Genomic DNA, 14212 nt, shown 5'->3' with positions numbered 1-14212 from the left:
TGATCATAGCCATATACTACTACTCCTGCTTGCTGGATCCACATCTGTATTTTGTTCAAAAAACACACTGAAACTGCAGTAACCGTTAAAAACATCCTCCAATTTTCATGAACATTTCGAGAGTTTGAAACGGGAATGTTCCTTACCACATTAGCCTATCTCCACTGCAGTAAAGTTTGTAGATTACAGTATTGTCATTTTATTGCCCCTCACTCACACTAGTGTATTCTGCAAGCAGGTATAGGTGGCTACATCTACCGAGGTCGTTCAGGGAACTTCAGTTTGCTGCACAATATTTTCCAGTTTAATAGGACTCCAGCCTTTACCAAGATTCAATAAAGATTCCTAAGGGCTGATGCTGTCACTACAAATATTACAATTTGCAATAGATGGAGACATGAAGCGGATCACAGGCTCCTTTAAAAAAAAAAAAAAAAAAAGTTTTTTTCTTTTTTTTTTTTTAAGTATTAAGTGTTTAGTAGTGCTAGGTTATAACTTCCTGCACATTTGCTGTTTAGCCAATTGAAGTGGTTGCGGCACTAATGTAAATTCAGCATTTTCTTCATCCCATACCAGGCACATTGACAGATCATGGGTAGACTATCAATATTAAAGCAACAGGTAAAAAAACATGATTTTAAAGGGGTTGTTCTACGAAGTACAGTTGTTAAAAATCAGGGGGAACATTTATGAAGACCGATGTACCAGTGCGCCAGTCTTAAATATAGCCTTAATCCCTTTTTCCTGAAAGGATTTACTAAGAGTTGCACGCCTCTTAGTAAACCTGGCCGGCCCTGCACAGGCTCTGCGCATACAAAAAGATTTGTATCATGATTTATGCCTGTGGGCCATGCCTCCTCCCAGTCTTGCCACGCCACCTTCCCCCATAAGGTGAGGAGGAGATACGGCAGGTGTATGCCAGGGAGAAGGGGTGAATGTACACCAGGGGTGCAATTACAGTAAATGTCCCCCTAGATGTGCACCACATACATATATGTAAGGAAGCAACCCCCATGGGTAGCATCTATTCTTCAGGGTTTTTTTCCACCTAATATACTTGTGTCTATAAAACCAACCTTGAAGAGGGCCTCTCCTGACAACATTTGGGCTGAAAATGCTATGCATTTTTTTTTTACTTTATTTTGCAATAAGATGTCAATACAAAGGGGTTCTCAACATCAGATTGCACAACCCCTATTTTAGACAAAAAGGCGATTGTAGTGTCCCCTTGGTGAAGTATAGCAACCAGCAGGTATTTATGGTGAAACCTGGGAGTGTTTAATTTATATGCAATATCATAAAAGACTTTAAGAGGTACTCCAGAGAGATTTGGTAATATCTGCCACTTCTTCCATTCTAATAGCATTTGACCCTGCATCCAGTCAGTGGCCATTGTGTTGACCCATCTCATCCCATGATTGGCTGAGCAGGCATTTCCTTTCTGTTCAGAGTACTAGAATCGCACCCAGCAGAGAACTGGCTACAGGGAGTCTCTCATTTCATCCCGAGCTATTTTTAAAAAACAAACTCTCTGGAGTACCAGTTTAGAGTCTCATTTATAAAAAGTTGACATTACATGCAGGAATGTCACAAGTTTTGATCAGTCAGGGTCTCAGTGCTGAACCCCACACCGATCTTCAGATATCCAATCATAGCTTGGTGCTCGCGCTAACTCATTACAGGAAAAGGGCTTCATTGTAAGTCCATAGAGCCCATTTTCTTTTGTAAGTCCATAGAGCCCATCTTCTGCAATGAGATGAGGATGAAATGCGTGCTGCCACATGCCTGTTCTGGCTAGATCTACAGCTCTCTGAGCTCTACGGCTCTATGAGCAATCATAACTTTTGACGTGTCTGCATGACATGTTTGATGTTTGTATGAATGACAGTAATTACTTTCACATTTCCTATTCAAATTAAAGGCCACACTCCATTCTAAAAGATGAGGATCCTGAAAAGAGAAATGTATGACCAAGTTTTTTCCAATAGGCTTCTCTGTTAGACTTGACAAATATGCCAGGAAAAACAGTTTAAAAAATAAAAATGCTTCCAAAATGGTAGTAAAAAAAGTTGTTTAAAATAAAGCCATATTTTTTCTTTATGCATTCTTAAACATAAAAAAAGTGTGACGTAGTCCCAATAGTCAGTAAGGATGGGTGAGCTGCAAGGAGGAGACTAGTTTAAAATTCATTCATTCCATTACGGAAATCTGTTGAACCAGTTTATGGCAGACTGATGGAATATTTCTCAGTCTTCTGTAAAGAAATAACACCTGCAAGTAGCGAAAGATGACAGTAGGCTCTCACTGTTCCAGGCCTGTGTCAGGGGGTAAATCCTGTAATATCTGAGATTTACCGGTACTTCTATAGTAAGTCCTGAGTGAGGGAAGATCGGCTGATGTTCCAATGAAATTTACAAAGCAAGGTTTAATTCAGGACGTTTCGTGTGGCACCCCTGACAAATCCTCTTATGCTTCAAAAGGCGGTCAGTCCTAGAGAAAGCCTAATGAAGATAGAAAGGGAGAGGGGTCATGTTATCAGAATCACAAGGGCCTAGTTGTGACCCCCCCCCCTTCCCCCCCGGCATGTCATATCCTGTCTTCCCCCGTTTTCATTCTATCAATGATGACTCCCTCTCCAGTTAACCACTAGTATTTAAAGGGGTTATCCAGTGAAAATCTTTTTCTTTCAAATCAACTGGTGTTATATAGATTTGTAATTTACTTTTATAAAAAAATCTCAAGTCTTGCCATACTTATTAGCTGCTGTATGTCATTCAGGAAATACAGTGGTAACTTGGTTTAAGAGCGTTTTGGTTTATGAGCTCACAGTTTTTCAAAATTGTGACTTTGTTTAAGAGCATTGCTTTGGTTTAAAAGCTCCCTGTACTGGGTGGGAGCATGAGTGGGGGAGGTGCATGGTCTGCATAGCGGAGTCTACAGCACTGTACTCTGACATAGGAAGTCTCCCTCACCTTCCAAATCATAGAAGATCCATGTCAGGCTGGGGCTTGCATCAGAGGACAGGATTGTGGCAGTAATCTCTCCATAGCTGTAACCCCTCTCTCCCCGCACAGAGTGCTGCATGTATGTGCCCACATCTGCCCTGCTCATTCCTTCATGCTCCCTGCAGTCTCTTTCCGCCCTTGTGTTTCCCATCCCCTCCATTACTGTACAGTAACTTATAATATCACATATTCTGCTGTTTCTGAATGTTTGTGTTATCTGTTTTACATGTTATTCAGAATAATAAATCATTATTTTTGGGGTGTGGAACCAGTTGTCTGCATCTCTATGATTTCTTATGGGAAAATGTACTTTGGTTTAAGAGTGGATTTGGATTACAAGCACGGTCCCGGAACGAATTATGCTCGTAACCCAAGGCATCACTGTATTGTTTTATTTTCAGCCTGACACAGTGCTCTCTGCTGCCATCTCTGGCCGAGACAGGAACTGTCCAGAGCAGTAGAGCTTTTCTATTGGGATTCATAGTAAATCGAGATAGTTCCTGTCTCAGCCAGAGATGTCAGCAGAGAGCATTGTGTCAGACTGAAAATAAAACATTTCCTGCATGACATACAGTAGCTGATAAGTATGGGAAGACTTGAGTTTTTTAATAGAAGTAAATTACAAATCTATATAACTTTCTGATATCAGTTCAATTGAAAGAAAAAGATTTTCGCTGGATAACCCCTTTATTACTGCATCAATTTAAAGGGGTATTAATATAATTATATGAACTAATATAATTAATCTTGTAGGACTTGTCAAGTTAAATATTTTTGCTAATATATTCATTTAGAACATTTGCCTCCTTCTCATGATATGCCACTCTTTCCCTCCCATTGTTGACAGCTCGCTGTCTAGGTTACAGACCACCACTTTGCTGTAAAAGTAGTGGTTAGACTGACATCCTAAAGATATAGTGTAGATGTAGAGCTACATTATATATTATATAATATATATATATATATATATATATATACACACACATATATATATATTTTATACATATATATATATATATACACACACACACACACACACACACACATATTGATATATACACATACACACACACAGTCAGATATTATATTAGACTGGCTTTCCCCTTTGACATGGACTCTAAGCAAGCCATGGTAGTCATGCACACAGGCAAATGCTGATCACATTTAACAAGGAGAACCAGGAGAGCTTTGCACCCTTTCATTCCATTAATATTCCATTACAACCTAACTAGAAATAAAGGCAAGATACACGTGAGCCATTACTCACCTGCTGGCATCGCTCACACTGGTAGGGCTTCTCTCCGCTGTGAACACGTTTGTGTCGGTCCAAATGATATTTTTGAACAAACTTCATGTCGCACATATCACATTCAAATGGACGCTCTCCTACGACATAACAGGTTGGCACACTGAGGGTCTTACAACCAGTATTGGTCTTCGTAGCTGTGTGGGACCTTCTCTTACCTGTGTGACTGAACACGTCTCTGTGAATACCAAAACTTGGCGAGTATGAGGATATACTTGTCCCAGACCTAAAACATATATATTTTACTGTAAGTTTGCAAAGTCTTTGGCAGTTACTTTGAGGTATATATGGTGGCTTGCCATAAAGCATAATGTACATGTAAAGCCTCTCCATAGTGATACATCCATGTATTAAAGATTGAAAATAATGGCTGCTTTTTTGCAGAAACAATGTCACACCTGTCCATTGGTTGTGTCTGGTACTGCAGCTCATCTCCCCAGAACTGAATGGTGCTGATCTGCAGTTTTACATAAATCCTCCTTAAAAGGTTTTCCCCATCTAAAAATGTATGACATATGTAGAGGATGTGGATGCCACCTTTGGGACATACACCTATCTCGAGGACAAGACAACCAGGGGCTGTTGAGAAGCAGAGAACAGCTGTAGAGTCTGTATTATGCACTTTATGTATCTCTGAAGTCGGAACTTCACAGTTTATATACCACCCTACGCAAAAATGTATGGGTCTTGCACCTAAGGGTATATTCACAGTAAATGAGGCAGAATCCCGCCTGCCTCAGTGTGCCATAGCCTGTCTATGGGAGAGCACGCGCGTCTCTCCCCTCAAAGAATTGACATTTCAATTCTTCAAGTGCAGAATAGCGGCGGTGCGCAAGCTCTCAAATAGACAGGCTATTGCACACTGAGGCAGGCGGGATTCTGCGGCAGAGAGTTTTGCCGGAGAATTCTGCCTGATTTACTCAGTGTGAACATACCCTAATGTTACGATTTTCATCATTTGTGCCAAACCCTATCTGATTAAAATCAGATACTTTATCAGAAAAAGCACTTGTACCCCTTCCATTTTGGTCCATATTTCAGGTATAATACATAGTGTAAATAATTCTTCAATAAAATAATTTTTTATCTATTTATCAGCCTTAAGAAAATTCATGTCCGCACAGGGACTGCCCTGAGGAGGAACACTGCTGAGGCCAGTAAATGGCCCAATGGGTAGGTTCCGGTTATAATAAAAGATGTCCTGGAATTATTTCATGGGGAATGCAAGTATAAAAAGACAGGTCAGGAGTGGTGACAAGTTTCTCTTTAGGGTTTTCCAATTTAGAAAGCCCACTTTTATACACATTTTTATGGAATTGTGACTTAATAGTGGAGAGTTAGGGTGCGTTTACACAGAAAGATTTATCTGACAGATTTTGGAAGCCAAAGCCAGGAATGGATTTGAAAAGAGGACAGATCCCAGTCTTTCCTTTATGACCTGATCCCTGTTTATAGTCTGTTCCTGGTTTTGGCTTCAAAGATCTGTCAGATATATCTGTCTGTGTAAATGCACCATTACAAAGAGGCTTTGTGCTGTTCTACATTACACACGCAACCCAATAACAGGAATGGGCAAATATGGCGCTGTGTAATAAAGACAACGATCAGATGAGGACCCAATCAAGTTAATACTTACCTCTCCATGCTTCTCCTGCCTGTTCCTTGCAACACTCACTGAAGCAGTCTCTGAAAATGACAAGCTTCTCAGCCAATCACTGGCCACTTCGTTGTGTAGTCTAGGTCAGTAATTGGCTAAGCCTGTCACTGCACAGACAAGTTTAGAAGCTTCAGCGGCAGCTGGGGTGAGCAGGGAAAAGTCAGGAGGACAGGTAGAGAGGTAAGTAAAACTTTATTCTTTTCTACATACTCAGCAAGGCTAGCCCTTGCTGCATGATAATCAAGCCGTATAATAGGGTCTGGAAGAAAGTGCTGATATAACAGATCGGCGCTCGCTTATCCAGGATATTGGGCCGTATTATACAGCCCTATGTTCCCCTGATCGTTCCTGCAGATCGTTAAGGGTCCTAGAAGTGGGAATATGTTCGGATCAGCTTAATGTCGAGGTCTAAAGCACAAAAAAAAAAAAAAAAAAATCTGAGAGTCCCTTAGGACCTTATTAGTTGCTCAGGAGCGTGTCCTGGTGTATCCAGTCACAGAGGGAAAAAAAAGTAGTCAGTCATTTATAGTCACAAAAGCTGTGCCATTATACTTGCTGCCAGGCTTGAATGAGGTCCTGAAGTGCCATGCCTAGAATGATATTTCCCACACTCAAGAAGGCCAGTCACATCTAGCAGGAAGATTGGATGGCACAGTCATCACAAATGGATGCTGCCACACTTACTGCCTTCAGCATGTAGCACGAGTGCTAATAAAAATAGTTTTACTTAAAACTGGGACATCAGCATGAACATATGTAACTACCACCCAGACACCTATGCAACCATCACCCTGAGCACCTATAAGGTACCATTTAAAACAAAGCTGTAAGAACTTTCTTTGCGAATAATGTCTGATACAATGACAATTTGTATAAGGAGAGTCAGGCTGTTTGTTGGTAGAACCAAGGTTGGGGTTTGGTAAATTGTGTGATGAGGCTGACATCTCAGCGTGTCAACAAAGACTGCTGTCAGCCAACTATGTGCCATATGTGCATAGCCAGCTTTAGGTGTCCTTTTTATGTAATTCATTAGTAACAAAGTATGAAATACCTGGTATAACCTGAATCACTCAATATTTTAAAGCATATGTCATATAGAAAATATAATATGAGCAGCATATTATAGAGCAGAAGGAGCTAAGAAGATAGACAACATATGAAGTGCAAGTTGTAGCAAGAATATATACAGTGGTACCATGGTTTAAGAGTAACTTGGTTTAAGAGCGTTTTGGTTTAAGAGCGTACAGTTTTTCAAAATTGTGACTTGGTTTAAGAGCATTGCTTTGGTTTAAGAGCTCCCTTTACTGGGTGGGAGCACAAGTGGAGGAGGGGCATGGTCTGCATAGCGGGGTCTACAGCCCTGTACTCTGACCCAGGAAGTTTCCCTCACCTGCCAAATCATAGCAGATCCACTTCAGGCTGGGGCTTGCATCAGGGGACAGGACTGTGGAGGTAATCTCTCCATAGCTGTAACCCCTCTCTCCCCGGACAGAGTGCTGCATGTACGTGCCCACATCTGTACTGCTCATTCCTTCATGCTCCCTGCATTCTCTGTCAGCTCTTGTGTTTCCCATCCTCTCCATTACTGTACAGTAGCTTATAATATCACATATTCTGCCGTTTCTGAATGTTTGTTTCCCCTGTTTTACATGTTATTCAGAATAATGAATTATTATTTTTGGGGTGTGGAACCAATTGTCTGCATTTCTATGATTTCTTATGGAACATGTGCTTTGGTTTAAGAGTGGATTTGGATTACAAGCATGGCCCTGGAACGAATTATGCTCGTAATCCAAGGCACCACTGTATATATTATTGTTAAAAAAATATATATATATTTTTTTTTCTTCCTCTTTAAAAGGGTTTGCTACAACTTGTTTTATTAATCAGATTATCAGATTATGAGCCTGGTGGGTGGAGAGGTTCAATTAATGCACACACAATAGCTATCAACCACTGAGGAAGACCGCAGGTCTTTTAAATTAAGGGTAAGGCCTTATGCTGCGCTTACACAAAGCGATATTTTGCCCAATCGATTGTTTAATGATTCTGAAGCAACGATTTGGTTTTTTATAACAATCACAGTTTAGACAAATAAATAGTTAGAAAAAGTGTTAGAAAATTTGTAAGAAAAATCGTTATTGCAATCGATTTTAAGATCGCTTAAGCCCATCTCACACATAGGGTGAATCTTTGAAAGACTGTTCACATGAAGCGAACGACGAATGACGATTTGAGAACATGTTGAAAGATCAAAATGAACGATTTCTCGCTCGTCGCTTGATCATTTGCTGTGTTTACACGGAATGATTATCGCTCAAATGCGATCGTTACTGCGATAATTCGAAAGATAATCGTTCTGTGTAAAAGCAGCATTATTCATATGTCCCGCAAAATTGTAATTGCGGTTCTGTAATCACGGTCCAACTTACAGCACATTGGTTTATATTAAGCTATTCACACAGTCTGTTTTAATTTTGTTCCATAATCCGTTTCGAAAAAAAAAAAAAATCCTAGTGTGGATTGTGATTGCGGTATGGATTACCAATAGAAGTCTATAGGATCAGTATTTTTTTTTTTTTTTTTTTTTTATGGACGTCACATCCGTGACACAGATCAAATCTAAGCAAACTAGTACTGTTCCCATTTTACAGATATACTAATCATAAAAAAAAAAAAAAGCGGGAGGTTTTGCAGCCCAAAAAAAACGTGTGAAAAAGGCCTTAGGCCAACACCAGAAACGTAACTGTGTTTTGGACAACCTCTTGGTGTGAGAACCCAGCCCAAAAAGGTATTTAGATCAATAAGATACCAGTTAAAAACAAATCTTGTCCCCACTTAACCAATACATTCAGCTCCTTCTGCTCTACAACACGCACTTGTCTGCAAATTAAAGCCTTCTCATTATATACTTCTGCCACTGTGTTTTAAATGTTATGTACCTAGATAAAAAACACAGCTGAAACAGGTAATATGTATAAAAAAATCACAAGTTTATTTAAATATTCTACACACACTGGTCATAGGAAGGGAAAAGGATACAACAGACTGTACAGTGTTATAAAACTACACTTATTCAGATTAAAAAAAGTTAAACTACTCTTAAAACAAAGTCTGAAAAGTAAAAAATAAAAGTAAAAAATAAAAATTTTCTAAATTCAAACTAAATCTGCTAACAATGGAACCGATTTCATAATCTACATAAAGAACACAGGTAAGTGGCATGGACATTACATTAAAGCTAGTCATTTGGCCAGGCACTGCCACATAGAAACGTTATGAAAATATTTCAGACTTTACAATTGTTACAAAAATTTTTATAGAAATGAACTGGACGTGAGGGACGTTTATTACAAATGTATTAGTTTTTATTGGGGTTGATGGGAACCATGGATATTTAAAAAGATATTAGGTGGGGTTACACACATCTGTTGTGCAATATCAATAGCAGAAATCCCAAAAGAAAGTACAGTACAATGCCAGTGAATAGGTCCTATTAAAAAACCCCATTCACAAGCAGCCCCCAATTCCCAGCATGCTGTGGACTATCTGCAGCATGCTTTAAAGGTTATGTGGATGTTGGGTTAAAACCAAATCAAGATCAGCACTTAACATGCCAAAAAAACCTTTCTGATCTACCCATAGGAAGCAATCACATCCCTACGCACAGCTCTCAAAATATGCTGGTAAAATAAAAGCTGAGCTGTGATTGGTTGTTATGGGCAAAAATTACTTTTTTTTTTTATTAAACAGGTTGGCCACTTATAATAAAATTGTTCAGTATACAGTATTAGTAAGTGTACTCACTGTATATACAGACAGCTGCTCCCTGTGTACCTCATAGAGCTAAAATCAGACCCCACTCCTCCAGGCTGTGCTGCCCTGCTCTGTGGTGTGTCGGTCTATAAGATGGTCGACACGGAGGAACATGTGACCATGCCCCACCCCGGTGTCCACAACTGAGCCTGTATATGCCTATGGAGGACACAGAGGGCCCTATGTCAGCCATCTAATGGACAGACACCACAGTGCATGGCAGAGGAGGGGAATCTGATCTCTGCTCTATGAGGTACACAGGGAGCTGCTGTCAGTATATCCAGTGAGTACACTTACTAATACTGTACACCGAGCTATTTTACTATAAAGTGGCCAACCCCTTTAACCCCCTTTAGACAGACTGAAAAATCTGGGCTTATGTGTAAACAAAGCCTAAACAGAGTTTGCATATTTGTAAGAAGATCCCAACGTTTTTAGCAGTCTGTAGATTTAAAACGTCACTGTCATAAAACATGTTTGATGTCATCAGCAGCGAGATCCTGAGATCAATAACTTCTGACATTTCAAATTTTACTTATTAATTAATAGTGACTCTAAAGTATGGAGCAAAGCAAATCACACCAAAAATCCAATATCGGGGTAAAAAATTTAAAATTTCCACATTTTTAAGTCATCCAACCTGTTGATCTTCAGTAATACAATAATTACAAGTTTCTAAGGCATAGAATTACTATTTCAAAGTAAAATACATAGTTATTTAGGTAGCCAAGAGAAACTAGCCTTATAACTACATGACCAGGCAGAGCTCCTAACTTTACAGATTTTTATGGTGATCACTTATACATATTCCAGTGGTCTGTAACATTTAACATTAGCAAAATGAATTTTGATGTATATAATAAAATAAAAAACAAACAATGTTTCATAGCGCTACATACTAGCAAATAAATCTATATACAAACAATGTTCTGCAGGTATATTACAGAAAACAGAACAGCTGGACACATTAAACAATGTACCTATAAGTGACCAAAGCCACATGCATACAGTATATGTGAGACAATACCAGGAGGGGAGCGAGGCTTTACACCTGATTTTTTTTTTCCTCTTTATGCTTCACTTCTGGTTATAGCTAAAAAAATATAACTCTGCTAAACACTGCCGGCTGACTATATATTACATGGGCACAACCACCATATGGACGTCTGCTTGTAGTTAAAATGACATTCGTCCGGAGAGAAGGGCACGGGGCCAATTTAAGACCAGCGTACTCTGAATAAATTCCCCCCCCCCCCCCCCCCCCCCCCCCCCCCAAAAAAAAAAAAAAAATCTTTATTGATGTGCCTACTTGGTGACAAGTCAGTATCATGGATCTGATCCCCACAACACACATTATTAAACTATGTTCACAAAACGTATATTTTATTACAAGAACGGCCGTGGTTTTCAATTAAAACAATGACAGTTCTTATTATAATAATAATTGACATTACAGCCGTTGTGCATTGATTACAATGCAACAACGGCCATTGTCGGTACGTTGTGTGAACATGGCTTATGACTTACTGTATGTTCACATGTCTAACAAGCGCATAATGTGGATGCATTTGTCTCCAGCACAGCCTCAAGTATCAGTGGGTCTAAAGACCTAAACCGACAGAGTGAGGGGAACATATGATGCTTTTAGTTGGGCCTGAAACTGCAGCTAAAACATAAAAGCAAAAATAATCTAATACTCATCTGAACCTGGCTATAAAAGGGAACCTGTTTTAAAATTAGAAGTCGATGGGCGGTCTTAATCAGTAGCTAACATCTATCTTTGAAAGGGAACTTATAACGGAAAAGTTCTAAATCACTGAGTACCACTGTCCAACCGGTCTCCTAAGCCCAGAAAGAGCAGAGGTTTAGATCCAGGGAAATGCTTTGCCACAAATCTACACAATATCTCCTGCTTCATAACATAATACCTGCAGAGTGGACTGCATGTTCAACATGACAGGTCCCCTTTAACTAGAAAGATGGCTTGTACTTCTGTAAGCTCTGTATAACGTTAATAGAAGAGATCAGTAACAGCAGCTGACTATAGTAAAATCTTTGATGCTATGAACACCTTTGAATGCATTTTATTCTTGCATTGTACTTAATACCTCGCAAAAAAAACTCCCCATATGTCTTTATTAAAATGTTGTTTACTTTCTAGTCTACAGCCTATGCAGTGTCCTGTTAAGTTGGCCAAAATACTCTTTCCTCTAGCTTTATTTCTTTTTTTTTCTCCTGTGAGAACGTTTAAAGCTGATTTATCATCAGATCAAAATTTAAATTTGGCTATGGCTAAGGGCCCTTTTACACAGAAAGATTATCTGCCAAAGATTTTAAGCCAAAGCCAGGAATGGATTTGAAAAGAGGAGAAATCTCAGGCTTTCATATATGACCTGATCTCTGTTTATAGTCTGTTCCTGGTTTTGGCTTTAAATCTTTGGCAGATAATCTGTCAGAGAATCTTTCTGTGTAAAAGGGCCCTAAATCAGGTTCCTTCTGGACATCACTGATAACAGGACATTGCAGAGGCTATAGAACAGAAAATAAGCAAAAATTTTAATAAAGACAAATGGAGAAGGTTTTGGAACCATAATAAGTAAAATACAAGAGCTGTTTTCTATAAATAAACTGCTCTATGTAAAGCCAGCTTATTGCTGATACAGGTCTCTGTACTCCATATAGCCAAAATAGCACTCCCATTATGAACACAGTAGATTTACAAGCAATGTTTTTCTTTCAGCACCCTATCAGCGAAACAAGTTTTTTTTTGTGTGTTTGAGTACAGGCCAATAGTTGAAGGATGCTGCCTTTATATAAATGACAGAATATTTAGCTCATAGACCTGCTTTAACCTCACATATATCAGTCTAATCTACTATAAGAATACAAATTAAAGAACATTGAATTTCATTGGCTGACCCTTATATTTTGTTTAGTTAAAAAAAAAGCATAAAATGAACACAGTCAGTGTCCAGCATCTATCAATACAACGTGGCAGCGCAAAGGACCAAAGGAACTGACCCTTGATCTTTCCCTGTCTGCTACAAGAGTCCAATAACTTTGGTGAAAACTAGCACTTCCCAACAATGTACGCAGTAGTCACTTTGTTTAACAAACTTCCTTTTAAGGATCCTGCATCAAATCCATCTAAGGACCTGTATTACACATTTAACCGACACAGATAAGCTGCCACCTTCAAAAATCTACTCTTATAGATTCTTATAAGCGCTCCAATTAGTTAATGAAGGTTAAAATGTCAAATCAGTGTCTGGCCATTTAGAGAATTATACTGTATTTTCCTGCCTATAAGACTACTTTTTAACAAAGAAAAATCTTTTCAAGAGTCAGGGGTAGTCTTACATGCCAGGTGTCGTCTTATAGGGCTGATGCTTCAAAACTCTGGAACAGACTGGAGAATCTGCAGTTGCCACATACGGGGAGCTAAAAAATGGCTGCATCCCCGCCGTATGCGGTGACTGTATGAAGGGCAGGGCAAGTTGAAGGCATCTGGGGAATGGAAAAAAAAAAAAAAGAGAGATACAGTAGAGTGGTGCTGTGCCCAGAAAAACCCTTCCCTTTACCAGTCTGGTCTGCCCTTATATCCTACCGGTATTACTGTACCTACTTGTCTTCCTCAGGTTTTTATTCAGTGTGCGTTGGAAGAGGGGTAAGTCTTATGGGGCAAATATATCCTAAACTTTATATTTTAACTGGAAAAATTGGGGGCAGTCTTAAGCCCAACTTTTAAGTACCGAAAATATGGTACTTTTGTCAAGATTTGGCCCCCCCTACCACTATAAAAAAAATATTAAACTTTCTGACTAAAAAATAGAAATATAATAAGCAAAAGCTATTGAACTGAATGGTTTCTTTAAAACAGAAAAAAATTCTAGCAGATATATAGTAAATTTCCACAAGTAAACCAATGACATAATAGGGTTAGTAATGACCGGAAAGTAAGGTGACACTAAAGACAAATAAACCAACTTTCTGTTAGCTAAAACTGGTGTGCCCCCAATGCTAAAAGATGAAGTCCACTAACACTATCAATACAAACACTTTCATTGACTTGATGCCCTGTGCAATCTGTACAACAGAAAAAATTAAAAACAGTTTGTCCAGGATTTAAAAAAAAAAAAAAAAAAAATTAAAATCAAGGAATCTCTGCGATACTGCAACTCAGCCCCATTCACATCTATGGAAACAGGCCGCAATATTAGACACAACCCATGAACGAGTGTAGTATTTCAGGCAGAAAGGCTCCTCACCTTTTTTTTTCTTAATTTCGTAACAGTTGCATTAGTGGATTTTTTTTAAAGGGGTTATCCAGCGATAGAAAAACATGGCCACTTTCTTCCAGAGACAGCACAGCTCTTGTCTCCAGCTTGGGTGGGGTTTTGCTGCTCAGTTCCATTGAAGTGAATGGAG

The 14212-nt window shown here is 39.1% G+C and overlaps 1 protein-coding gene across 3 annotated transcripts in view; it reads right to left on the bottom strand.

Annotated features, from left to right (window-relative positions):
- Positions 1-465: 465 nt before the first annotated feature.
- Positions 466-14212, bottom strand: part of ZNF740 (zinc finger protein 740) — a 30193-nt gene continuing 16446 nt past the window's right edge. Inside the window, exons 8-10 of one of the 3 annotated variants that reach the window (XM_069970196.1) lie at positions 4470-4537; positions 4273-4391; positions 466-2501 (exon numbers count right to left, since the gene is read on the bottom strand). In XM_069970196.1, the coding sequence (XP_069826297.1) occupies positions 2412-2501; positions 4273-4391; positions 4470-4537 (277 nt within the window). In that variant the 3' untranslated portion in view covers positions 466-2411. Of the gene's footprint in view, positions 2502-4272; positions 4538-12725; positions 13292-14212 lie in introns of those variants that run through there. The other 2 variants (XM_069970195.1, XM_069970197.1) reach the window with 2 other exon arrangements.

Source organism: Dendropsophus ebraccatus, chromosome 5 (genome assembly GCF_027789765.1).
Source record: "Dendropsophus ebraccatus isolate aDenEbr1 chromosome 5, aDenEbr1.pat, whole genome shotgun sequence".
Lineage (NCBI taxonomy): Eukaryota > Metazoa > Chordata > Amphibia > Anura > Hylidae > Dendropsophus > Dendropsophus ebraccatus.
Note: the sequence above shows the minus strand (reverse complement) of the source record. Positions and strands in the feature narration are given on the sequence as shown.